General features: G+C 43.5%; 1 protein-coding gene across 1 annotated transcript; it reads right to left on the bottom strand.

Moving 5' to 3' along the window:
- Window positions 1-1,011: 1,011 nt before the first annotated feature.
- Window positions 1,012-26,239, bottom strand: adss2 (adenylosuccinate synthase 2). Its single transcript, XM_084141779.1, has 13 exons — window positions 26,012-26,239; window positions 13,601-13,703; window positions 12,420-12,488; window positions 12,242-12,292; window positions 10,908-10,974; window positions 7,453-7,560; window positions 7,255-7,336; window positions 7,007-7,133; window positions 6,062-6,216; window positions 5,470-5,594; window positions 4,043-4,140; window positions 3,681-3,830; window positions 1,012-3,525 (listed from the first exon to the last, which is right to left on the bottom strand). Exons 1-13 carry the CDS (start codon window positions 26,207-26,209, stop codon window positions 3,473-3,475), a joined length of 1,386 nt encoding a protein of 461 aa, XP_083997905.1. The 5' UTR covers window positions 26,210-26,239; the 3' UTR covers window positions 1,012-3,472.
- Window positions 26,240-26,510: the final 271 nt, after the last annotated feature.

The following is a 26,510-nucleotide window of genomic DNA, read 5'->3' as shown; positions in this document are numbered from 1 at the left end:
ACTCCCCAGCCAGCACCACCATCTCCAAAAGCATATTCAACAAGCTACAATAAGACCAAGATAATGGTACTGTATTTCTACACACAAAGAGTTAACACAGCAGCAATACATGCAGAACTGAAAGTAGGTCAATCGTTTCAAAACAGAGAAGACCAATGTGTGCAAATATGCGTTTACCTGTGTGATGTTAAAATGAAAAAAGATTCAAAAATTGGAGTTAGATTAAAAGCCTAGTAGTCATCACGCCAATAAATATTTTTCTTTTAAAATGACAGAACCAGTTTCAGTACTATGGTTACTTTACTGAGATGACTAACTTTGGAAGGCAGTAATGGGAAGGGATACACATTACAGCAAACCTCTAATAAAATCTGGATTTATCACCATTATTAGGATATACTTTATACATTTCCCTCTTAATTTAGAGAAAGATTTCCTCCCTTTGTCTCACCTTAACCGAGCCAGTTAAAGACTATTCACATCAAAAACTAATTTTGCACCCTACACGTTTGTTTTTGGCTAAAGGAGGCTTGTCAACTAATTTTACATGTTGCTCCTCAAAGCCTAATTAACTGACTAAGTTGTTTGCGTTGTTTGAATGGGAGCCAAACATTCTTCCAACATGTTGAGCTGATGTGGTGGGATAGAGAAAGCATAATACTAAGCCATCTTGAAGACACTACACAGGGGCGGTAAGACCTGCACCCTGTTTGACCATTTTAATACACCCTAGAGGAAACATAACATAGGTGAAAGCAATGGTGTAACCATCTTTTCACCTATCCACTCACAGATGAGCCTCAAGGTGGTCCTGTGTAGCTCAGTTGGTAGAGCATGGCATTTGCAACGCCAGGGTTGTGGGTTTGATTCCCACGGGGGGCCAGTATGAAAAATGTATGCACTCACTAACTGTAAGTTGCTCTGGACAAGAGCGTCTGCTAAATGACTAAAATGTAAAAAAAAATGTAAGGTAGAAAGGAAAGATACATTTTAGAGGTATTCAAACCCAAATCAATTTGTATTCATCAAATTTTATTGGTCACATACACACATTTTAGCAGATGTTATTGCGGGTGTAGCGAACAACAGGTGTAGACTAACAGTGAAATGCTTAGTTACGGGCCCTTCCCAACAAGGGCCAAGTAAAATAAAAACATTCAATAGTCTTGAATGGGGGCCCAAGGAACAGTTCATCCTGAAAAAACATGGTCTGGAGGCGAATAGTTTAGGATTTGCAAACAGTGGCATGCCTTCACCTTGTATGGGGAGTTTCAGGTGAGTGTTGACACCACTGACAGGGTAAGTATCTCAACTGATTAGTTGCTGCTATATGTAAAGCAGGAAATGTTTACCACATTGTGTGGCCTATTGGCAGGTCATCGGATAATCTATTGAAACAAGGATAACCAGCATTTAAAGACATCCCTTTAGTTTCATTTTTATCTTGGCACTGAGCATACTTGGTGAATACCATAGTCACTGATATCATCTTACAATCCAAAGACACAGGGGAAGAACAAGACAGACTGTACCAGAAACCATATTGGACTACAGGCGATAACCGCTTTACTCTACTAAAGACCCGGACTTAAGAAAGTACCTGACATATAGTAACTATGTATTGTGACACTAGTTTGACACTTCCATATTTGAAAGAGAAAGCACTCCTTCGCCACCAACGTAGAAACCCATTCTTTCACAGCAGTCTACAGCCATCTCTGTATAGAGACCTACAGACACAAAGGCAAACTGATATTGTATGATCAGTTTTCCATCTCTGCATGAATTGGCACCCTTAGACAACTGTCACTCAAGGTTAACCTTGAATGCATGCCTCTCCCCGTAACAATTTTTCAATGTAATAATCGAGCCATTCAGAGGTTTATGTATTCGATCCATACATAAACAGGTGAGATCCTTTCATGTCTTTAAAAATCTTAATTTGAAATATTTAGATTATATATCAGTGATTGGAAAACGCATGGTTATATGCCATTACACTTGAACAGCTCCAGTTTATAAAAGCAAAAGGTTACATATAGTTGTCACCGAGTCAGGAGACAATCTGCTGTCTAATATGCTACATCTGCAGAAATACCCACACATCCAGCAGTAGCAGAACAGAATCCATCATACCTAGTCCTAAAATCATTCAAATAGAAGTAAAATATATACACTGTTGTGATCGCGTAGAAGTCCTGAGACTAGAGTTTAGCATATCCACATCGTGTGATCGCGTTGGAGTTTAAACTTAGAATAGCATTGAAATACATTCTTGCGTCATTTCAATGTGGAGTTTGATGGGAGAAGTTCACCTATCAAAATGTTTTAAAATGTCCAGTAGTAATACAACTTTTTACTGCTTTGAAATACGAAAACGAGCTAATTTCTAGTCAGCTGGGGAAATTACTAAGAGGTTGTTCGATTATGACGCCTCTAAAATGCCCATTTAAGATTGTATCTCTAATAATGGCACCAAAATCAATTTTCTTGCGTAATAGCTTTGGCAACCATCTATGTTGCTTGGAACAAGGTCATATTCTAAATTTCAATGCGATTTTTCAATTTGTATACAGAGACATTGACGGTTGTCCATACAGAAACGTTGAATGTCAAGTTGCTCGAGTGGGCCGTTTCATGGCCATGGGCTCCTTGACCCATGCTAGGCATAAAGAATACATCTATACAAACTGTATTTTCATCACAATACAGGCACAGAAAATGAGTGTAAGTCCCACTGCAGTACTGTACACATGGTCATACTGAACCATTTCTGACATTGGCTTGCAGACGGGTCAATGACAGCGTATCCACACACCTGGATCAGAGGTTGGAATATCGGGATATTTAATGGATTTGAGTGGGGTTTTGTGTGCGATTTGAGTGTGTGTGCAAGGATGTCAGGATAACAGATCCATAAAGGAAGGCCAGAAGAAGAGGCTTTCTGAGGACTTTCTGACCAACTATACATGGGGAGTAACAGACGTAGGCTGGCAAGCAGCTGAAGTGTTCTTCCCTGTTAATGACTGAGGAGGCCATTTTGAAGAGTCCCACACAGGTCTCCAAAGACCGACCGAGAGAAATAGATATAGGGGAGAGAGGGAAAGAGAGAGGGAGGGAGAGAGAGAAAGGCACAGGGAGAGAGAGAGAGAGAGGCACAGGGAGAGAGAGAGAGAGAGGCACAGGGAGAGAGAGAGAGGCACAGGGAGAGAGAGAGAGGCACAGGGAGGCACAGAGAGAGAGAGAGCAATAATAGGAGTGTTCCACAAAAAGGTGGGGGGATAGGAGGATAAGAGCATCCCCCAGGTTGGTGTCTGTGGTATGGGGGTGAGTTGGGGATAGAAAGGAGTGGCATGTAGCATAGGACCACCTTCCCAGGCCACAGGCCCCTGGAACCAGGTAGCCATCTGGAGGGAGGGAGAGGGGACTGAGGGTCTGGTCTGGTGGTGGCTACGGTGTGGAGGAGAAGACCTTAGAAGATCTGGATCATAGACTCCCGAGACTTGCCTACTCCAATCCATTTCACTGTGGGTGAAAAGTAGTTATTGAATAGCTTTACAAATAAAACAATAAATGTCCCCAAATATGGTCCACACCTGTGACCACTACAAGGTATTTTCACCCCATCTGAATCAACCTGACACATCTCCAGGTGTTAAGGAGAGGAGGGGGGTTCTTACCAGGCACACCGAGGTGCTTCTCAATGTAGCGGACGTATTTCTGGGCGTTCTCTGGCAGCTCATTGAATGTTCTGGTGGCGGAGGTGTCACTGTTCCAACCTGGCAGGGTGTCATACTGAACCTCAACGCTCTGTAAGACTTCCTGGTTGGCTGGGGAGAGGTGGGGACAACGTCAGGCCATTGGCTGCCATAAACTTCTTAAGACAACAGACTTGAAATACTGCAATTAGGAATATAACATAGCTCCCTTATCTGGTTCACTTTATCCTCATTAACAAGTACAGCAGCATCAATGTTTTTGTATTTATTAAGGATCCCCATTAGCTGCTGCCAATTAGCTGCTGTTTCGATGAGCAGCCTACCTGGAAAATGAGGTATATTTTCACCGTCCACAGAGTACGACACACCAACCTTGATCTCAGGGAGCACATCCAAGATGTCTAGTTTGGTGAGAGCTAAGCTGAATGGGAGGACAACAGAACATTGGGAGTTTAGCCGGCATATTTACCAACACCCAAATACATTATGTGTACGAAGCTGATAAAGTCTATTCAAGTACACTATATGGTCAAAAGTACGTGGACACCCCTTCAAATAGGTTGATTTGGCAGGTGTATAAAATCGAGCACACAGCCATGTGATCTCCATAGACAAACATTGGCAGTAGAACGGTCCGTACTGAAGAGCTCAGTGACTTTCAACGTGACACCGTCATAGGTTGCCACCTTTCCAACAAGGCAGTTTGTCAAATTTCTGCCCTGCTAGAGCTGTCCCGGTCAACTGTAAGTGCTGTTATTGTGAAGTGGAAACGTCTAGGAGCAACAACGGCTCTGCCGTGAAGTGGTAGGCCACACAAGCTCACAGAACGGGACCGCCGAGTGCTGAAGCGCGTAAAAATAGTCTGTCCTCGGTTGCAACACTCACTACCGAGTTACAAACTGCCTCTGTAAGCAATGTCAGCACAATAACTGTTCGTCGAGAGCTTTATGAAATGGGTTTCCATGGCCGAGCAGCCGCACACAAGCCTAAGATCACCATGCATCGGCTGGAGTGGTGTAAAGCTCGCCGCCATTGGAATCTGGAGCAGTGGAAACACATTCTCTGGAGTGATGAATCACGCTTCACCATCTGGCAGTCCGACGAATTAATCTGTGTTTGGCGATGCCAGGAGAACGCTACTTGCCCGAATGCATAGTGCCAACTGTAAAGTTTGGTGGAGGAGGAATAATGGTCTGGGGCTGTTTTTCCATGGTTCAGGCTCCTTAGTTCCAGTGAAAGGAAGCCTACAATTACATTCTAGACGATTCTGCGCTTCCAACTTTGTGGCAACAGTTTGGGGAAGGCCCTTTCCTGTTTCAGCATGACAATGCCCCAATGCACAAAGCGAAGTCCTTACATAAATGGTTTGTCGAGATCGGTGTGGAAGAACTTGACTGGCCTGCACAGAGCCCTGACCTCAACCCCATTGAACACCTTTAGAATGAATTGGAACGCCGACTGCGAGCCAGGCCTAATCGCCCAACATCAGTGCCCGACCTCACCAATGCTCGTGGCTGAATGGAAGCAAGTCCCCGCAGCAATGGTCCAACATCTAGTGGAAAGCCTTCCCAGAAGAGTGGAGGCTGTTATAGCAGCAAAGGGGGGACCAAATTCATAATAATGCCCATGATCTTGGAATAATGAGCATGTGTCCACATACTTTTGTAGTTTATATTGAGACAGTAAGTAAAAAGCGAAAGGTGTGGTGATGGACAGTACAGAGTTGAGGGAAGGGGGTGTGGGGACTCACGCAGTGAAGCCGTTGATCATGTGGGCGTATTTGATGAGCACCAGGTCCAGCCAACCACATCTCCTTTTACGGCCCGTGGTTACGCCCACTTCTTTCCCCCTCGTCTGTAGGAGCTCCCCAATGTCCTTAGAGAAGAAAACAGGCAGACACTTAAAAAGGATCAGATTCACTGTAAGATCGCTGATAAAGTAAAACATGGACATGTCAAGCTTGAAATGTGTCCATTCCCTGTCCTGTACAGGTTGAGGAATTGGTTATTATGGTTTTGCATGGATTATTTCACAAGTGCTACCAAAGGGAGTGGTTAAACAACTATCTTTCCTAAAACCATTTGTTGTTTCAATACCCACACACCCGCATGCCTGTGCCTGTGGAGTTCACAGAATACTCACTGGAATTCAGAACTCTGATGACTCAATCGGCAGCTAAGCCATTCCCCCAACATTAACACTACAGTCTACATTCCTCTACTCACACTGGAAACAGAGAGCAGGAAAGACGTTGCACCATGGAACCAATATGACACTAGCCCGTAGCGGTCAAAGGCAGGAAGGCATGGCTTCCCTCAAGGTAGACAGGCTGACATTCTTACATTGAACTGCTCTGAGGGAAAGGCTCCAATGCCAACCCGGGTGGTGTAGGCCTTGACCACACCGTACACCTCGCCCACATTCTGGGGCGGCATGCCTAGTCCCGTACACACCCCACCCACTGTGCAGTTAGACGAGGTCACGAAAGGGTACGTCCCTGAAACAAAAACACAATGATAAACACCATCTTATTTCCTCCTCAGTCTTCCTCTTCCTCAGATAAAACAGACATGACAATGCATTCGTACAACAGACGATTATCATATCACAAGGACTGTATTAACATAGCTTGTAATACGAGTAAAGGAAACTAAATGCTTCAATCTTAACATGACATGCAAACAATATCCCTGTGTCAGGTCTCTTTGTCAGGTGTGCTTAAACAGAGGTGGACATTCCAGTCCAGGTTAATGGGCCTTTCAGGTCAGTGGAGGGGGTGAGAATTCCACCCCTCCCATACAGGTCTGCACAGGTGCAAAAACAACATCATTATTCTTTATGCAGATAGCATTAGCACGGCCATATGATACCCCCCACTTTCACCTACTACCATTGTATCAATGAAATAGAACATGGTGTCCTTCAGTACATAGCAACCCTCTCCCTCAGTAAGTTCTGTTCTGTGTGTGGTCTATGGAGTGCTTTGTGACAGAACAAAATCAGGGAAAGTGACAGTGACAGAGTAGCCAGTATTTCTCAGAGTCATGCACGGTGTAGGGGTGCTCTCTGGTGTTAGGCTCAGCGAACATGTAGTTCCAATCCTCTGACAGCTCTGATACCACTGTTTCAGTGGAATTAACTCACCAGTATAAATAGCTCGACTTTCCAGCCGGCTTCTTGAAGACCATCAGTTTGTTAGCGTGTTCAATTAAATGGGGGATAATTGGCAATTTACACAGTGACAGGGGTTAATTGACATTGACACAATGACAGTGGGGGATACTCACCAAAGTCAATATCCAAGAGGGCGGCGTTGGCTCCTTCCACCAGGATATTTTTGGGAGGTCCATGTAAGGCCTCGTACATGTAAAAGACCCCGTCTCTCACCATAGGCTTTACCTTCTCCGCGTAATCCTGGACAAGAACACACCACGCAAAGACTTGACCCAAGAATTACACTGAAATGTAGGACATAACCCCTTCGTTAAACCAGTGATGATATCTTTATTCAACTGATGGAGGACCTGTAGCTCACCCTCAACTTCGACAACTCCCCATCGATGTCAATCACCAGGGTTGGATACATAGACTGATACTGCGAGGCTAAGACTTTAAATCTACAACAAAAGGGTAGACGTCAACACAGTTCCATTTGAATCTTACTGGAGCTAGTTGTACTCTGAATAAAGGGAGGATAGTAATTATTGGCCATATGACAAGGCCACACCCTCACCTTTCAGAGAACTGCGTGAAGTCAGACATGAGGTCACATATCCGGAGGCCGCTGCGGGCTGCTTTGGCTGAGTACACTGGGCCAATCCCCTTTTTAGTTGTCCCGAGGCTGGGTAGGAAACAAAGTCAATCCTTACCTTGACAATACTGAGTCACTGACTCAACATTAAACCACACGCACACTTGTCCTTCCAGCCAGTATGTGTGTGTGTGTTGGGTCAGACATGTGACAGTTTTAGGGAAGTAGCTAGGCCAGGGCACTTTTCTAAGGAGTATTTATGGGGCTGGAACATTGCCTGCTGCCCTGCTGCTGACTGAAACAATGTTGCTGCAGTAAGGGTTGGAGAGAATCACAGTCACATGGTGCTGCTAGGGGATATCTGGTGACGTGACGTCCCTGGTCTGATGTAGGGTAGGGTATGACTTCATGTGGGAAAGGACTTATCAGTAAGAATAGAAGTTGTCTTCTGGAGCTGAGACAGGGTATCACGAGTACTAACCCCTCCAGTAAGATACTAAACGAATGCAGGTCAGGTCCACCATGAGACCCCTGGGACAAGTCATGCTCATACTACAGGATATTTAATCCAAGCCTCTGTGTGTCTAACTCGGTTCTCTGCCTCTCTCAGAGGTAAGAGTGAAGTTGTAATGCCTTACGGTGTTGAAATTCCACAACTTGTGATATAAGCCTATAATGACTGACTTGCCCTTTTAGCACCCATGGCAGAGAAACTGGCACAATAATTAGCTGTTGAGCCAGTTCAAACGCTGCAGATTGTTTTACACAATAATTCTATCAGGGCGGTGGGCTTATTTTGATGCCCAACAAAAGCTTAAAATGCCCTGCATATCAGAGCGATGTCCTGTGTCTAAGCCTGTGCTTACCACCCTCTTCTCAGAACCGGATTGGGCATCTCCATTACATCGCTAACTGGTAACAACAGTAACCTGCAATAGCTACATTACTAACTGGTAACAGTAGTAACCTGCAATAGCTACATTACTAACTGGTAACAGTAACCTGCAATAGCTACATTACTAACTGGTAACAGTAACCTGCAATAGCTACATTACTAACTGGTAACAGTAACCTGCAATAGCTACATTACTAACTGGTAACAGTAACCTGCAATAGCTACATTACTAACTGGTAACAGTAACCTGCAATAGCTACATTACTAACTGGTAACAGTAACCTGCAATAGCTACATTACTAACTGGTAACAGTAATCTGCAATAGCTACATTACTAACTGGTAACAGTAATCTGCAATAGCTACAGTGTAGGATTTGTTTGCTTCCTCCAGAGGACATTGTCAGATGGAACAGGAAATAAACCATTTCCATACATGAGTAATACAGTGATGTATCACTATATGGGAGACCATGAAGGTTTACCATTGCCAAAATTATATTCCTGCAAATGTATTAACCCCAGACTACAGTACGAGACAATTATTATTATCAAAAATTATATGATCACATTTCTTTCAGGCAGCACTCACTCAAGGCAAAACTGTTAAAATAGCTCCACAACAATGGTGCAGAGAAGAAAAAGGTGATATTTAATATTTGACATCTCTGGAGAATCAGTTGAGGTTGTTTCAGTACTTATGCTAGACTTTATGCTAAAAAGGTTTATACTGGGTATCCGCCATAGGACAGGGGAATCTTGTTTTTCAGCTCTGCTTCAAGCTGGAGTCAGTTGAGGTTGTTTCATCTAACAAGACTAGATACAGTGGGGGAAAAAAGTATTTAGTCAGCCACCAATTGTGCAAGTTCTCCCACTTAAAAAGATGAGAGAGGCCTGTAATTTTCATCATAGGTACACGTCAACTATGACAGACAAATGGAGATTTTTCCCCCCAGAAAATCACATTGTAGGATTTTTTATGAATTTATTTGCAAATTATGGTGGAAAATAAGTATTTGGTCACCTACAAACAAGCAAGATTTCTGGCTCTCACAGACCTGTAACTTCTTCTTTAAGAGGCTCCTCTGTCCTCCATTCGTTACCTGTATTAATGGCACCTGTTTGAACTTGTTATCAGTATAAAAGACACCTGTCCACAACCTCAAACAGTCACACTCCAAACTCCACTATGGCCAAGACCAAAGAGCTGTCAAAGGACACTAGAAACAAAATTGTAGACCTGCACCAGGCTGGGAAGACTGAATCTGCAATTGGTAAGCAGCTTGGTTTGAAGAAATCAACTGTGGGAGCAATTATTAGGAAATGGAAGACATACAAGACCACTGATAATCTCCCTCGATCTGGGGCTCCACGCAAGATCTCACCCCGTGGGGTCAAAATGATCACAAGAACGGTGAGCAAAAATCCCAGAACCACACGGGGGGACCTAGTGAATGACCTGCAGAGAGCTGGGACCAAAGTAACAAAGCCTACCATCAGTAACACACTACGCCGCCAGGGACTCAAATCCTGCAATGCCAGACGTGTCCCCCTGCTTAAGCCAGTACATGTCCAGGCCCGTCTGAAGTTTGCTAGAGTGCATTTGGATGATCCAGAAGAGGATTGGGACAATGTCATATGGTCAGATGAAACCAAAATAGAACTTTTTGGTAAAAACTCAACTCGTCGTGTTTGGAGGACAAAGAATGCTGAGTTGCATCCAAAGAACACCATACCTACTGTGAAGCATGGGGGTGGAAACATCATGCTTTGGGGCTGTTTTTCTGCAAAGGGACCAGGACGACTGATCCGTGTAAAGGAAAGAATGCATGGGGCCATGTATCGTGAGATTTTGAGTGAAAACCTCCTTCCATCAGCAAGGGCATTGAAGATGAAACGTGGCTGGGTCTTTCAGCATGACAATGATCCCAAACACACCGCCCGGGCAACGAAGGAGTGGCTTCGTAAGAAGCATTTCAAGGTCCTGGAGTGGCCTAGCCAGTCTCCAGATCTCAACCCCATAGAAAATCTTTGGAGGGAGTTGAAAGTCTGTGTTGCCCAGCGACAGCCCCAAAACATCACTGCTCTAGAGGAGATCTGCATGGAGGAATGGGCCAAAATACCAGCAACAGTGTGTGAAAACCTTGTGAAGACTTACAGAAAACGTTTGACCTGTGTCATTGCCAACAAAGGGTATATAACAAAGTATTGAGAAACTTTTGTTATTGACCAAATACTTATTTTCCACCATAATTTGCAAATAAATTCATAAAAAATCCTACAATGTGATTTTCTGGATTTTTTTATCTCATTTTGTCTGTCATAGTTGACGTGTACCTATGATGAAAATTACAGGCCTCTCTCGTCTTTTTAAGTGGGAGAACTTGCACAATTGGTGGCTGACAAATACTTTCCCCCCCCCACTGTATACTACACATTCGCCCATAGGAGAGGGAAATTCTGTTTTTCAGCACTGCTGCAAGCTGAATCATTACTGAGCCATACTCTCTAAACCAGGAGAATGACAGGTGGCAGGGTTCTTACTTCTTGCCCGCTTGCTCTTGTCTCTGCTGCTCTTGCACACTGTCGACCGCTTGGTGGAAATCAAACACTGTGGGAGGAGGTAGAAAAGGGCAAACTCACAATCCTGGTCACCTCGCCCCCATTTCTGCTCCTCACTAAAACCTAGCGCCCCAATTATCTCCCCTTTCTCCCAGAAGTGTGCCCTTGTGCAGTCGACTCCTTCCCACACATTTAAAAGCACTGGATTGGTGTAAGCTTGGACGAGAAAGAGATGGAGAATCCACAATAATAAACTTACACCAATACTTTCCTTTTAAATCCATGAAGGGAAGTGAACAGTAGAGTGTTTCTCATCCAGTCAGAAATGACCCCTCTTTCTCACACTAGTCCCTAAAGCGGCCTTGCAAAGGCACTACTAAGTGATAGCTGTTTATAAGAAGTGTCCTTTTTTGGCATCTCGCTGCACTGACTTGACCGTTTGGAACTTCTTTGACAATGAGCAGGGAGACAAAACGTCTAAAGGCACAACAAGTCTAGTGGAGCAGAGTTCACCACTCAAAAGAGTAAAGGAAACCGTACATACGAAGGACCAATAACAACAACGCAACAATCAATTCACAGCTAAGACAGTTTGTCTAATTTCTGTGTGTAAAAAAAAAAAAACTTGTCAGTGCTTATTTCATATTTCTCCCTCCACACCTATTCAGATAATAAAATGGGCCGAGTTTGGGCTGAGGGAGAAGACTGAATAATGTAGCCTAATAAAGGAGAGTCTACAAGTCATTCTGCTTTTCACAACAACAACAAAAAACTGTGCTATTTAACAGTCAAAGTGAACATGACTTATGTTCTGGAAAACTGAAAGCCAGTTCAGTTCACATTTGATTAAAAAAACAGGTATTCGGAGTGCATCTTAGGTCAAATAAGTCCTACTGTATGCACAAAATACAAAAGGGCCCAAAAATAATTAAGCTAATCAATTGGCCACTTTCATCCCCCATATAAACAGAAACATGTTCCCCATGAAAGCCACCAAGTCACGCAGCATTTTTATAATCTTGTTTATGAGGAGCTTTTCTGGGCACCAACTTCGCACGGACACTGGCAGTCACTAGCTAAGAGACCAACTGTTGATACTCAAAAAATTGGAATGCATTTATGATGAAAATAAAAACATTGATGATAGAAATTAAGCTGACTCATTATTCCCCTTAACAGACAGCCAAACATGAGCCTTGCACATCTGTCTCTAGTCCTACAGTCTTCTATATAGTATAGAGACTATAGTTGTGCTGAAGTTGTGATTTAAAGGCCCTTTGAGTATAAAAAGAGAGGCCTGATGAGGCACGGCTTACCAATGTGTGCTCTGTCTGAAATGATCAACCTCTTGTCCCAGCCCTCCAGACCTGAACACAAACGGTACAAAGAAAAAAAGTATTTGTTAACAGCCCCATTAAGCAATATGGCAATCTTCTAGGCAACGGAGTAAAAAGGGACTTAGACTATTAAAGAGGATAGCTCCTTCGTACTCACTTTTGCCTTTGCACACATTCTTCTCAGCCTCCTCGAAGAGGCCAGGCAGGTGGATCACTACCCCATTACCTGTGGGATAGACCAACACAGGCAACATGGAAGATATGGTGATGCATCAGTAACAAATAAGGAAAGACCAGTGAAAACACCCTAATTGAATTTGTTCTCTAGTGTTGTGGGCTATAAATGTACTTTCCCATGAAGAGCTAAATACTCCATCAGAAAAACAGGTCTGCTGTACCACTGAGCAGCAAGCTATCAACATTAAGGCCACAAATTAAACAAATGTGGAGAGGGCCATAACCTGATCTGCACAATCAGCCTTATTCAAGATGACTTTTCTCATGGCAAACAGTGCTCAGGACTCTGAAGGGTCCCGAACACCTGTTTGGCCTCTGAAAGCCTGACTGTGGAGCTCAACTAGAGAGCAATAGTAGACGTTAAAGTATTGATCCACTTAACATTCTATATGTTGAACTGCTGACGAGCTGTGGGTTAAGAGCCAGAGGACATATTTGTTATGTGCTGCCAAAATAGACTAGACGTCAGACCATTAGCAAAATGAAGTTACTGCAGATAAAATGTGTTCTATAGCACTCTACTGTGTTAGCCTGCGAGTTGGCTCCCAGTCAAGTCAATCACTTTTTGTCTGGCATCAGGCAAAGCGGGAGCTATTAGAATATAATACAGATTGGCTAGATTTATTGGCTGCTTGCATACAAAAAGGGCGGCAGGTAGCTTAGTGGTTAAGAGCGTTGGGCCAGTAATAATATAATATAATAATATGCCATTTAGCAGACGCTTTTATCCAAAGCGACTTACAGTCATGCGTGCATACATTTTTTTTGTAATCTAAAGGTCGCTGGTTCGAATCCCCGAGCTGACTAGGTGACAAATCTGTCTATGTGCCCTTGAGCAAGGCACATAACCCTAATTGCTCCTGTAAGTCGCTCTGGATAAGAGCGTCTGCTAAGTCTCTAAAATGTAAAAGTGTGTATGGAAACTGCACAGGAGATACAAACAGAAACATTGATCTATTTTTATTCATTTCTTTACCAAAGACTAGAGATGACAACTGACTTAGTACTACACCATTAGCGTTACTTCACAGCTCAATTCTTATTGTGAAATCAGCCATCTTTCCTGTTAATTCCTGGGTCCAGTGGCTGTGCTCTACCCACCAATGAAAGCAGTGACCTTGGGGTTGATAATGCCGCTGGGTAGGAGATGGAAGTCATACTCCACAGAGTCCACCACCACCGTGTGTCCAGCATTGTTGCCACCCTGCAGAGAGGGACACAGAGGGAGTCAGTCACCACAGAGACACACAGGACTTCCAACAAGTCATCACACCACCAGAAGCAATGTGAAAGGCTATAAGCTTTACTTTTCACGATTTAACGTTGGTCATACTGAAGAAGCACATCAAACTCGCCCCCATATTTGGAGAGTGTGATGTTCTTTTGAACACATATGGTTTGAGCTCTAGTCTCTGACCCTGGAACTCTGACAATGAGACCAGAAGAGCCTACCTACCCTAACCCTACCTATACACATTACACCACGGTACAGACTGAGCCAGCCTACCTATACACATTACACCACGGTACAGACTGAGCCAGCCTACCTATTCACATTACACCACGGTACAGACTGAGCCAGCCTACCTATTCACATTACACCACGGTACAGACTGAGCCAGCCTACCTATACACATTACACCACGGTACAGACTGAGCCAGCCTACCTATTCACATTACACCACAGTACAGACTGAGCCAGCCTACCTATTCACATTACACCACGGTACAGACTGAGCCAGCCTACCTATACACATTACACCACGGTACAGACTGAGCCAGCCTACCTATACACATTACACCACGGTACAGACTGAGCCAGCCTACCTATTCACATTACACCACGGTACAGACTGAGCCAGCCTACCTATTCACATTACACCACGGTACAGACTGAGCCAGCCTACCTATACACATTACACCACGGTACAGACTGAGCCTGCCTACCTAGACACATTACACCACGGTACAGACTGAGCCAGCCTACCTACAAACATTACACCACGGTACAGACTGAGCCAGCCTACCTAGACACATTACACCACGGTACAGACTGAGCCAGCCTACCTAGACACATTACACCACGGTACAGACTGAGCCAGCCTACCTACAAACATTACACCACGGTACAGACTGAGCCAGCCTACCTATTCACATTACACCACAGTACAGACTGAGCCAGCCTACCTATTCACATTACACCACAGTACAGACTGAGCCAGCCTACCTACAAACATTACAGCACGGTACAGATTGCTCAGTCATAGCTGAGGGACACCTGAGGACACAGGATCTACAGCCATTTTAGAGGGCAGTCAGAGGAGATACAAATTAGCCACTAAAGGGTTGTGTGATTCTAGAGTCCTTTCTTCATATTCGTTTACCACACAAAAGTCCATCCGAGTCCAACCATGAGTGCTTACAAAATAACATTAACAAACAATTTTTAAATCTAAGATGACATGAGATAAAATTGCTTGTACCCAGAGAGAGAACACCCAGTGCCTTTGGCATTAACTCCACAACTGACGCTACAACAGTAGCTAGTATGTTCTCAATATAGCCTATCAAAGAGGGGAGTGGATGTGAAATAAAGACGGCTCCAGAATGTCCAGATTCTCCCCCCCCAGTCAGCAACAGTGGATGAGGCTCCCTGTGCTGGTCTGGGGGGGGGGGGGGGGGGGGTTGAGTGAGTGATAAATCATAAATCAGTCTGTTTTGCCCCATGCCTTTACCCAGGAACGAGCAGGCCTGGGCCCGGTTTCCCAAAAGCCTTTTAAAAACATTCGTTATTTACCAACTGCCTCAGACCACACGAACAGACCACTAGAACAGCTAAGTGCGTCGTTAGATGCTTTTTTGCCCACATGCATACCTTTATTCACAGAAGATCTTCGCTAAACATAGAATCAATATGTTTATGGTCATTTCCATGTAAAAGGACCCATGAGCACCAACATGTGAAGTTATTTGGCTGAGTTTCCTGTTTCCTTTTGTGAGGGTGGATACTTAGTTTTTGCCGGAACTCTCAATTTGTAACACGTATGAACGCAGAAGTTAATCACGCAGGTGACCAAACTATGCAAGATTTTACTTCTGGGTTAGCCTACCAGAAATGACCATTAGAATAAGCCATATAAGTGGTCATCTCTCTAGGAGCTGATCCGTCGTCAGTATTATGGAATAATTCTAATGATAAGATCAGTATCGACACATGCTCCAACGACGCACTTAGTGAACGTTCTCTCTACGGAAACACATGTAACATCTTCGGCCATTATAGGAACAATGCATTGTTAAAACACTTGTAAGCTTAAGTTCCATCGCTATCGGTAAAGTGTACCCTGGGTTATTCCTGGCCATGGCAGTCCTTGGACCAGTGAAGGGGTGTGCAGATGCCTCTCCTTTTTTGTTGCATTTATGATGTGCTCCCAGCCGCCTGACCTGCAAAGTGCCGTGCCGGACGTGTATAGTTACTGCCATTCGGTGACGGCTGCTACAAGGTTGCTTTCAATGAATGGGAGACACTTGGTTAATGTGAGGTTTCAACACGTGAACATAGGCTGACCAAAAAACATGAAATTGCCCTCTGCATATTGCAAATCTGAGAATGTGGATAGAAAAATCATCCTACACCATGGCTTCTACCTTTTTATCAGTTTGAGATATGGCCTCATCTCCCACTGCTGCATACTTTCCATTTGTCACTTCAGGCTTGCTTGACCCACTTGGCAGCTATTACGCCATAAAGGCATTTATTATATGGCGGCAATAGTTCACTCAAAAGGGACACTTGCCGAGATGAACCAAGTCGTAATTCCCAACAATAACCTGGAACATTCTCTAATGTGATATGTATCCGTTCGCCTCCCGTGACTGTCACAGGACTGCCAGTCTCCCTTGGACAACGTCCCATGTCCTCCACCTAAAATTGGCTGGTGCGATTAATCCTATTGGGTCTGAAGGGGTGAGGGGGGCACAGGGGAGAGCAGCCTCTGTGGGGCAGGATTGGCAGGTGGCAGGATTAGTAAATGGCTTGCCACTTTAGCACCTCATATGAAAGTCGCAGAATACCTTCAATTTAGTGTTATCCTGAATAGCATGCCATGCCTGTGACAGCATAATTTCCTATGCACTGATATAATTAGGAAACTTTCTTAATTTGACCATCTACAGTTCAGAGCCTGGAGAGTAATGTAGCCACATTGACTTACAGTGCATTCGGAAAGTATTCAGACTCCTTGACCTTTTCCACATTTTGTTACGTTACAGCCTTATTCTTAAAATGGATTAAATTGTTTTTTCCCCCCTCATCAATCTACACACAATACCCCATAATGACAAAGCAAAACAGGCTAAGACATTTTTGCAAATGTATTAAAAATAACAAACGGAAATCAACATTTACATAAGTATTCAGACTCTGTACTTTGTTGAAGCACCTTTGGCAGCGATTACAGCCTCGAGCCTTCTTGGGTATGACGCTACAAGCTTGGCACACCTGTATTTGGGGAGTTTCTCCCATTCTACTCTGCAGGTTGGATGGGGAGCGTCGCTGCAGAGCTATTTTCAGGTCTCTCCCAGAGATGTTCGATCAGGTTCAAGTCCGGGCACTGGCTGGGCCACTCAAGGACATTCAGAGACTTGTCCCGAAGCCACACCTGCATTGTCTTGGCTGTTTGCTTAGGGTCATTGTTCTGTTGGAAGGTGAACCTTCGCCCCAGTCTGAGGTCCTGAGCGCTCTGGAGCAGGTTTTCATCAAGGATCTCTCTGTACTTTGCTCCGTTCATCTTTCCCTCAATCCTGACTAGTCTCCCAGTCCCTGCCGCAGAAAAACATCCCCACAGCATGATGCTGCCACCACCATGCTTCACTGTAGGGATGGTGCCAGGTTACTTCCAGACATGACGCTTGGCATTCAGGCCAAAGAGTTCAATCTTGGTTTCATCTGTTCAGAGAATCTTGTTTCTCATGGTCTGAGAGTGTTTAGGTGCCTTTTGGCAAACTCCAAGCGGGCTGTCATGTGCCTTTTACTGAGGAGTGGCTTCCATCTGGCCACTCCACCATAAAAAGGCCTGACTGGTGGAGTGCTGCAGAGATGGTTGTCCTTCTGGAAGGTTCTCCTGGAAGGTTCTCCCATCTCCACAGAGGAACTCTAGAGCTCTGTCAGAGTGACCATCGGGTTCTTGGTCACCTCCCTGACCAAGGCCCTTCTCCCCCGATTGCTCAGTTTAGCCGGGCGGCCAGCTCTAGGAAGAGTCTTGGCGGTTCCTAACTTCTTCCATTTAAGAATGATGGAGACCACTGTGTTCTTGGAGACCTTCAATGCTGCAGACATTTTTTGGTACCCTTCCCCAGATCTGTGACTCGACACAATCCTGTCTCGGAGCTCTACGGACAATTCCTTCGACCTCATGGCTTGGTTTTTGCTCTGACATGCACTGTCAACTGTGGGACCTTATATAGACAGGTGTGTGCCTTTCCAAATCATGTCCAATCAATTTACCACAGGTTGTAGAAACATCTTAAGGATAATCAATGGAAACAGGATGCACCTGAGCTCAATTTCAAGAAAAAGAAAAAAAGTCTCATAGCAAAGGGTCTGAATACTTATGTAAATATGTTGTTTTTTTTAATTAAATTTGCACACAAAAAACAATCCTGTTTTTGCTTTGTCATTATGGGGTATTGTGTGTAAATTGATGAGGGAAAAAAACAATTTAATCAATTTTACAATAAGGCTGCAACATAACAAAATATGGAAAAAGTCAAGGGGCATGAATATTTTCCGAATGCACTCTATATATACACGGAATAACGTATCTTTCTACGGCCCTCTTTTGTTTCTCTGATTGTCAGTGTTTTTTGGGTTATGCCAATAGCTTGGACATTATCCTCCAACATATATTAACATTTAAATAATTGAGATCACTAAAGAGGTTCTGAACAACCTGCAATTACCAGATTAGAGAACTGAAAAGGAGCATACACCCAGAACTAAAAAACATTTCCATAGCAACGATGTGCCAAAGATAAGTGGCCTAGCTATGTAAAGAGATCTGGTACCTATTACTAGCCATTACTGACAGACCGGTTCAATCATTTTTAAAGGTTTTAAAGGTAGAGGTAAAATGACTGAGTAAAGGTTATTTCAAGAATCATATGGTCACACAAACATTCCTTGCATAACCCTGTGGTTCTCTGTCTCAGGTTGCCAAAATATAGCCATGCTAGAGAACCTTTTACCTCCCAATGCAACGGATGGGTCTCTAGCCTCCATCCATGGACGCGGTGACAGAGACCCAGCAGGCCTGAAACAGGACACAGACGGCAGGTGGCAGGACTGTAAGAACCCTGCTCTAAGGACAAGCTCGTTCTCACACATTGGAGATGGACCAGAGGGAACAAACCCAATTGCTCTCTATAACCAGGTTTCCATCCAACCTTTATATGCCAGTAAAGTACATTCTGGATAAAAAAAATGTCACGACAGGCCTGGTGGAAACAGCATGTCAGTAAACTTTCCAAATAACCTCATGTAGGTAGCCTAGCCACACTGTAACTGCTAGCTGTTGGCTAGAGTGCAAGTGCCAAGACCAGAGCAAGTATATTCGCTATACAACGCAACATTTGTTTCTGCGATGGAAAAATCAACCACAAAAGTTACTTATATGTGCACTACGTCGTCACGCACAGCCTTTTATCCACAAGTCAATTTGATGGAAACATCTCTGGTGGGAAAATGAGCATAGTTTTTATGGCAATTTTAGAATATTTGCATGAAAATCTGTCGCCAATTGGATGGAAAGCTCATGAGAAATGTCTGTCTTTGTGCAAGACATGTCTGGAATCAAGCCAAAAGCTGAGAGGTGTCAGGTAAACCCAGCGATCCACGTTCCTGCCTTCCTTATCTCTTGTCTGCATCATAGCCTTTATGGAGAATGACTAAGAAGAGCTTTGACAGCATTAATTCTCAGACCATAACTGTATGTGGCAGTTGAATAAGAAATTAAATCCCCATGATAGCCTAGCTGCTGTCTACATGTTGCATTTAGTAGAGTCGGGTTGCATTCCCAAGTCATGGAAGATCACACCTGAAAATTGATCTGATTTTATACTCCATTTTGAGCTTTTTATACCGGTACTCTGTTTTGCTTCCTCTGACCATCATACAACTTGGTGGTGATCATGAATATCACGATTACATCAAAATGGTTGGTGTGATCCCCAAAGACAACAAATTACTGTCATGGTAACTTGGGCAGCCACTTGAGAGCAGTGGAATAGAGTATCAGCACTGATACCTAATTAGTAAGCCTTGGAAATGTGCTCCTTGTTGCCCTTTCAACCTCGTGTTGCATGTAAGAAAAACCTCTCAGATTGCTGTCACAGCCTTTTTTATAAAAAGATGAACACTATGTTCTCCCTCTTACACACACACGCCCTTGTGTTACATAGCATGCCATTAAAAGATACTCAGCGAGAAGACGTTGCAGCGAGAAGCATCGCAGATATTGAGATGAGCGCGATGCAAGACTTCTCTCACACAGTATCTGCGCATGAGCACACGTCACGCTGCTACAATGTGGTAACTACGGGACTCAAACAGCAGACCCACAATGTGGTAACTACGGGACTCAAACAGCAGACCCACAATGTGGTAACTACGGGACTCAAACAGCAGACCCACAATGTGGTAACTACGGGACTCAAACAGCAGACCCACAATGTGGTAACTACGGGACTCAAACAGCAGACCCACAATGTGGTAACTACGGGACTCAAACAGCAGACCCACAATGTGGTAACTACGGGACTCAAACAGCAGACCCACAATGTGGTAACTACGGGACTCAAACAGCAGACCCACAATGTGGTAACTACGGGACTCAAACAGCAGACCCAATTATGTGTTTCTGCGCATGAGCTTAACTAGCCTACAAGCGTGATCAGGGAGTTCTATTCGAGAAGCAGTTTTAACCTCTTTGGTTCAATGCTTAGTTGTTGCGTAAATTGACTCGAGATTGTGTTTACTTTGTGCATGCAACTTCATCTTGCTGAGTCTACCTTTAAGTGGTTTATTTTTACATGCCTATAGCCTTGGCAGTGCACCAGAATTATTGCTATGCCAACCTGTTATCAATTCATAGTGACGGGAGGGGTGCATAAATCAGGGGTTAAAGTTCTCGGTCACTGCGACGGATTTCCATCATATGGAATGTTTTTATTGTATTTATTTTTTTACCTTTTATTTAACTAGGCAAGTCAGTTAAGAACAAATTCTTATTTACAATGACGGCCTACACCGGCCAAACCCGGACGACGCTGGGCTAATTGTGCGCCGCCCTATGGGACTCCCAATCACGGCAGATTGTGATACAGTCTGGAATCGAACCGGGGGTCTGTAGTGACGCCTCTAGCACTGAGATGCAGTGCCTTAGACCGCTGCGCCACTCGGGATTCTGGAGAGGACGTTTTTGAGATCAGTGTAGATCCACAATAAAAATCTCTGAGGGGGATGGGAGAGGGTCCGGTTTCAAGATGACATAGCCTATTACAGAAGCATGTCTGTTCTATTAAATATATTCCCAAATATTTTATTTTCCTCTTAAGCTGTGTGCACTGAACTGACAAGCATGATTGTTGCTGACACTCCGATGTATTGCTTTTTGAGCTCAAGAAATCGATTATCTGCAGAAAAAACATTTAAAACATTCTCTGAAGATGGTATCCTTCAGCGCAGGAACAATACAGTGAGATGAAAGCCTCATTCTGGTCTGCGCACATTTTTTCAGGGTGTTTTTTTTTTGCAGGCCATCTAATAATTGGGTCAGATAAAAATGTTTTTGAACTTATTTCACTATCTGACAACGGCAGGCTTTAAACTACAGTGACTTTGTTAATGGTTTTCCATTTCTAAGCCTTACTGAACTAAGAGCCGTTTGGGAGCCAAATGAATGGCTCTTTTAGGTGAATGGACCCAATTGATCCAGTTCACAGAAAAAAAACTTGGAATGCCCATCACAACAGAGCTCAAAGGGGACAATGGTGTCTTAAAAGGGCAATGACATACTTTCTAATAGAAACTTGTTTAAAAAATCTAAGTTTGAGTGAATAATTAGTGTTTACAACAAAATAATAATGGTTCATAATATAACAAAATCAGGATGTTGTGTTCAATGGGGTAAATGCAGATGGACAAACCCCATGCTTCACCTTATGGAAATTTTATAGCCACTATGCTGCATCAGTTGGTCTACAGGTAATAACGCTTATTGCTAATAGCACATCTGATAGACCATGCATAGGCTATATGCATGGTCCAATATGTGTACTGAACAAAAATATAAACAACACGTAAAGTGTTTGTCCCATGAGCTGAAATATAGATCCCAGAAATTTTCCATACGCACAAAAAGCCTTTTCCTCTCAAATTTTGTGCACAAAGCTGATTAAACAGCATGCTCATTACACAGGTGCACCTTGTGCTGGGGACAATAAAAGGCCACTAGAATGTGCAGTTTTGTCACACAACACCACAGATGTGTCAAGTTGAGGCCGCGTGCAATTGGCATGCTGACTGCAGGAATGTCCACCAGAGCTGTTGCATGTTCATTTCTCTACCATAAGTCTCCTCCAACGTTGTTTTAGAGAATTTGGCAGTACGCCCAAATGCTCACCTTCGATGGCCACTGGCACGCTGTAGAAGTGTGCTCTTCACGGATTAATCCCGGTTTCAACTGTACCGGGCAGACGGCGTTGTGTAGGCGAGGGGTTTGCTGATGTCAACGTTGTGAACAGAGTGCCCTATTGTGGCGGTGGGGTTATGGGCAGGCACAAGCTACGGACAACGAACTCACTTGCATTTTATCGATGGCAATTTGAATGCACAGAGATAGCATGACGAGATCCTGAGGCCCATTCTCGTGCCATTTATCCGCTGCCATCACCTCATGTTTCAGCATGATAATGCACGGCCCCATGTTGCAAGGAGCTGTACACAATACCTGGAAGCTGAACATGTCCCAGTTCTTCTATGGCCTGCATACTCACCAGACATGTCACCCATTAAGCATGTTTGGGATGCTCTGGATCAATGTATACGACAGCGTGTTCCAGTTCCCGCCAATATCTAGCAACTTCGCACAGCCACTGAAGAGGAGTGGGACAACATTCCACAGGCCACAATCAACAGCCTGATCAACTCTATAGGAAGGAGATGTCATGCTGCATGGGGCAAATGGTGTCACACCAGATAATGACTGGTTTTCTGATCCTCTTTTCTTTTTTTAAGGTATCTGTGACCAACAGATGTATATCTGCATTCCCAGGCATGTGAAATCCATAGATTAGGGCCTAATTTATTTATTTCAATTTACTGATTTCCTTATATTAACTGTAACTTAGTAAAATCCTTGAAATTGTTGCATGGTGAGTTTATATGTTTGTTCAGTGTAAAAAATAATTTAAAACACTTTTACCAGTATGTTTCAGGGCTCATTTCTGGAGGTGGAAATTATATTTTAGATGGTGTCAGCATCATTTTATTTTCATTCATTTTGGATTAGAATGTCCTTTTAAAAAGTCACCAGAACTGAGCTTCTCAGTCCTTCTACATAAAAATGATCCTGGGTAGAACCCCAGGAAGCAAGGGGACAGGAATTGGCCGGTAAATTCACAGGTTAATACATGTACAAAATTATCCTCTTTCCCTAAAAGCGTAACGATCATGACTTTCTTACATTAACTTTGCCCCAGACAATCGATCTGATATCGACTTAAGTTTCAGTCATGGGACTTTTTCTTGTTTTTACCTCTGCATAACTGCAAATAGCAGAAGATCAGGTTTTTATTCATTTTACATTTACATTTTAGTCATTTAGCAGACGCTCTTATCCAGAGCGACTTACAGTTAGTGAATGCATACATTTAAAAAAACGTGGGAAACGAACCCACATCCCTGCCGGCCAAACCCTCCCCTACCTTGGACGACGCTGGACCAATTGTGCGCCGCCCATGGGTCTCCCGGTTGCGGCCGGCTGCGACAGAGCCTGGACTCAAACCAGGATCTCTAGTGGCACAGCTAGCACTGCCTTAGACCACTGAGCCACTCGGGAGTCAAGCTAAATGATAGTTATGAAGGGATCCCTGTACAAAAAAATAGACTACTAGTCAAGACCATTAATCAGTGAAACAAAAAGAAAATGCATGTCAACGTTTTCTCTAGTATGCCCAAAATGCTCAGTTGATTTTAATCAAAAGGGAAACAGGACTGTTGGGTTGTCACCTGTCAGTTTGATAAATAACAAAAACTGAAGGGTGTTGCAACTTATGTTGAATGATGCAATGCAAGCTCAGTCCTCATCACTGCTGTCTATTCAAAATGGAAACTAGGCCCTGTGGACCTAGAAAGCTCCAAACAAATATCACAGTCTTTTGCGTTATCGTGCCTGATCACCCCACATTTTGGAGTTGGCAGTGGAGGCTGGAGAGAAATCTAAACAGTATGGAAAATATGTATGCTTCTGGGGAAAGTTGAGTAACTTTCCACATTTCATTAAGACTAGGCTAACTAATGTGAACCATCTCCAATCCTGCCTTGAGTAGAGGAGTCCCTTTTGAAGAGGACAAGAATGACAGTACCCGGATGGACATTAAACCTACAGGTATAAAGGCCAGTGTTGTACAGATGAGTCACCAAAGCTTTTGTTGGTAACATTCTGCTGTATTGCCTTTTCATGCTTTCACAAGAAAACATTCCACGTTTTTACTGTGCTACAACACCCACACTGCAATGACATTGATAAGGTGGCCCCAGATTGAGTCAAAGTAAATGTGATAACAGCCAAAGGGCGGACACCATGGTTTTGTGAAACGCACTCAACCCAGAATAGGCTTAGCTAGTTGGCTTGCCAATATATATTTATTGACAGCCACATTTAAAATACACAAACATTGGTCAGATCCAGGTAGTTTAGTGGTTAAGAGCGTTGTGCCAGTAACCGAAAGGTCGCTGGTTCTAATCCCCGAGCCGACTAGGTCGATGTGCCCTTGACCAACGCACTTAACCCTAATTGCTCCTGTAAGTTGCTCTGGATAAGAGCGTCTGCTAAATGACTAAAATGTAATTAACTGCAGTCTTTAGACACTTGATACTTCAATGGCAGGTGAGAAGGTACACACAGAGATGCACTTGCTCGCATATACTAAAAAGACAATGCAAAACATGGGAAGACTAGGCTATCTTATCTGGTGTTAAGTCGAGTAATATGAATGTAGCTAGCTCTGGCTAGTTATAGATGATGCGATAGAATTCAAGGTGACATTAGCAATACAGTGCAAGACGTTCAGCATCGACAATTTATTTGGTTGCCCGAGTAGCTAGCTAGGTGTCTATCTTAGTTAGATAGCTAGCTACCCACTACAAACCAATACTTTATAGCTAAATAGCTAGTACAAGTCTGACCAGGACCCACATCTTTAATACATAGATAACTACACTATTTGAACTAACGTTAGTTTACTAATTACAACAAATCCAGCTTTAACTAGCTAGTTAATTTGCTGGCTAACTCGGGGACTAGTTCTCATTTTGGCTACAGTCAGGACGAAACCGTGGCTAACTTGTTAGCTTAGAGATAGATATCTAACAAGACCAATATTGGACAAAAGGAGCCTAACATTCCGCCTTACTCCCAAGGACCTAACATTACATGTTATGTTTAAAGGGTGAATTGGCTCTGGAAATACTACATCTAAACGTGAATCGATTCTCAATTGCGGTACGGTTCTAGAAACATAAATCCCTCTACTTTCACATCGCATCAAAATATTTTCCCAAATGTAAAATAAAACACTTACTTTACACCGTTTTAATCAGTTTTAACACAGTTGCAGACGATAATATTTTTCGGTGACAACACATTTGTGGCGTCTGTCTACGGTTTATACAGTAGTTCACAGGTGTTCGGAGACGCAGATAGCTAATTAGTACAGGTAACATTAGTCCAATGTCTTCCGTCTGTTTTCCGTAAACACGTGCTGTAACATTGACATATAACCTTTTGTTTTTAGAAAATGATTTGTCGCCGATATGAAAGATAAGGTCCTAATATGTTTCCAAATTCGTACCACAAGCGATGCGTGTTATGTGCAGACCGAGCGTTGCGGTTCTGACTTAAAAATACTCCTGTGGTCCTCTGTAGCTCAGCTGGTAGAGCACGGCGCTTGTAACGCCAATGTAGTGGGTTCGATCCCCGGGACCACCCATACACAACAACAAAAATGTATGCACGCATGACTGTGTCACTTTGGATAAAAGCGTCTGCTAAATGGCATATTATTATTACTCCCCCTACAGAAGAAGTCCTTAGTCCAATACTATGTGTATGGAACTGAGAGTTATGAACAACGGCTAGATGGCTAGGTAGTTAGCTATACATTATTTGTAACCGCAACCACGTTCCGAATGTCCTCCAGCTAGCTTGCTAGCTAGCACACGTTATAATTTACCTGGCATCTGCAAACGATATCAGCATCCTGAGCGAGCAGGTCCACAACTTTCCCTTTTCCCTCGTCGCCCCATTGAGCCCCAAGCACTACAGTCACTCTGTTGCCAATATTTGGTCTGGCCACGTGTGGCTCTGTACTGGTGCTATGGGCTGCATCGTTCTGCACTGCATCTTTGCTCCCACTCTCCGACATGACCATCTACGTCTATCTCTCGCTCCACAGATATCTGGTTTTGGGGTCGTGGTTGCAAACCAGCTAGCCCGGCGCGCGCTGTGAAAGACGTCAGCATCACGTCAGCAACAAAATAATTACTTCCGGGTTACAGAATTTCGAAATGTTTCAAAATAAAAGTCCCCCACGTAATAGTAGAAAAGTGTAATTAAAGGAAAAATCCACCCAAAACTACTAATTCCTATTATTTACAATATTAACACTACTATGTGAGAACAATATTTTGTATGAACAAATGTTTCATATTGGCGTAATAATAAGGTAGGCT

The sequence above is a fragment of the Coregonus lavaretus genome, assembly GCF_964263955.1.
Source record: "Coregonus lavaretus genome assembly, chromosome: 25".
Lineage (NCBI taxonomy): Eukaryota > Metazoa > Chordata > Actinopteri > Salmoniformes > Salmonidae > Coregonus > Coregonus lavaretus.
Note: the sequence above shows the minus strand (reverse complement) of the source record. Positions and strands in the feature narration are given on the sequence as shown.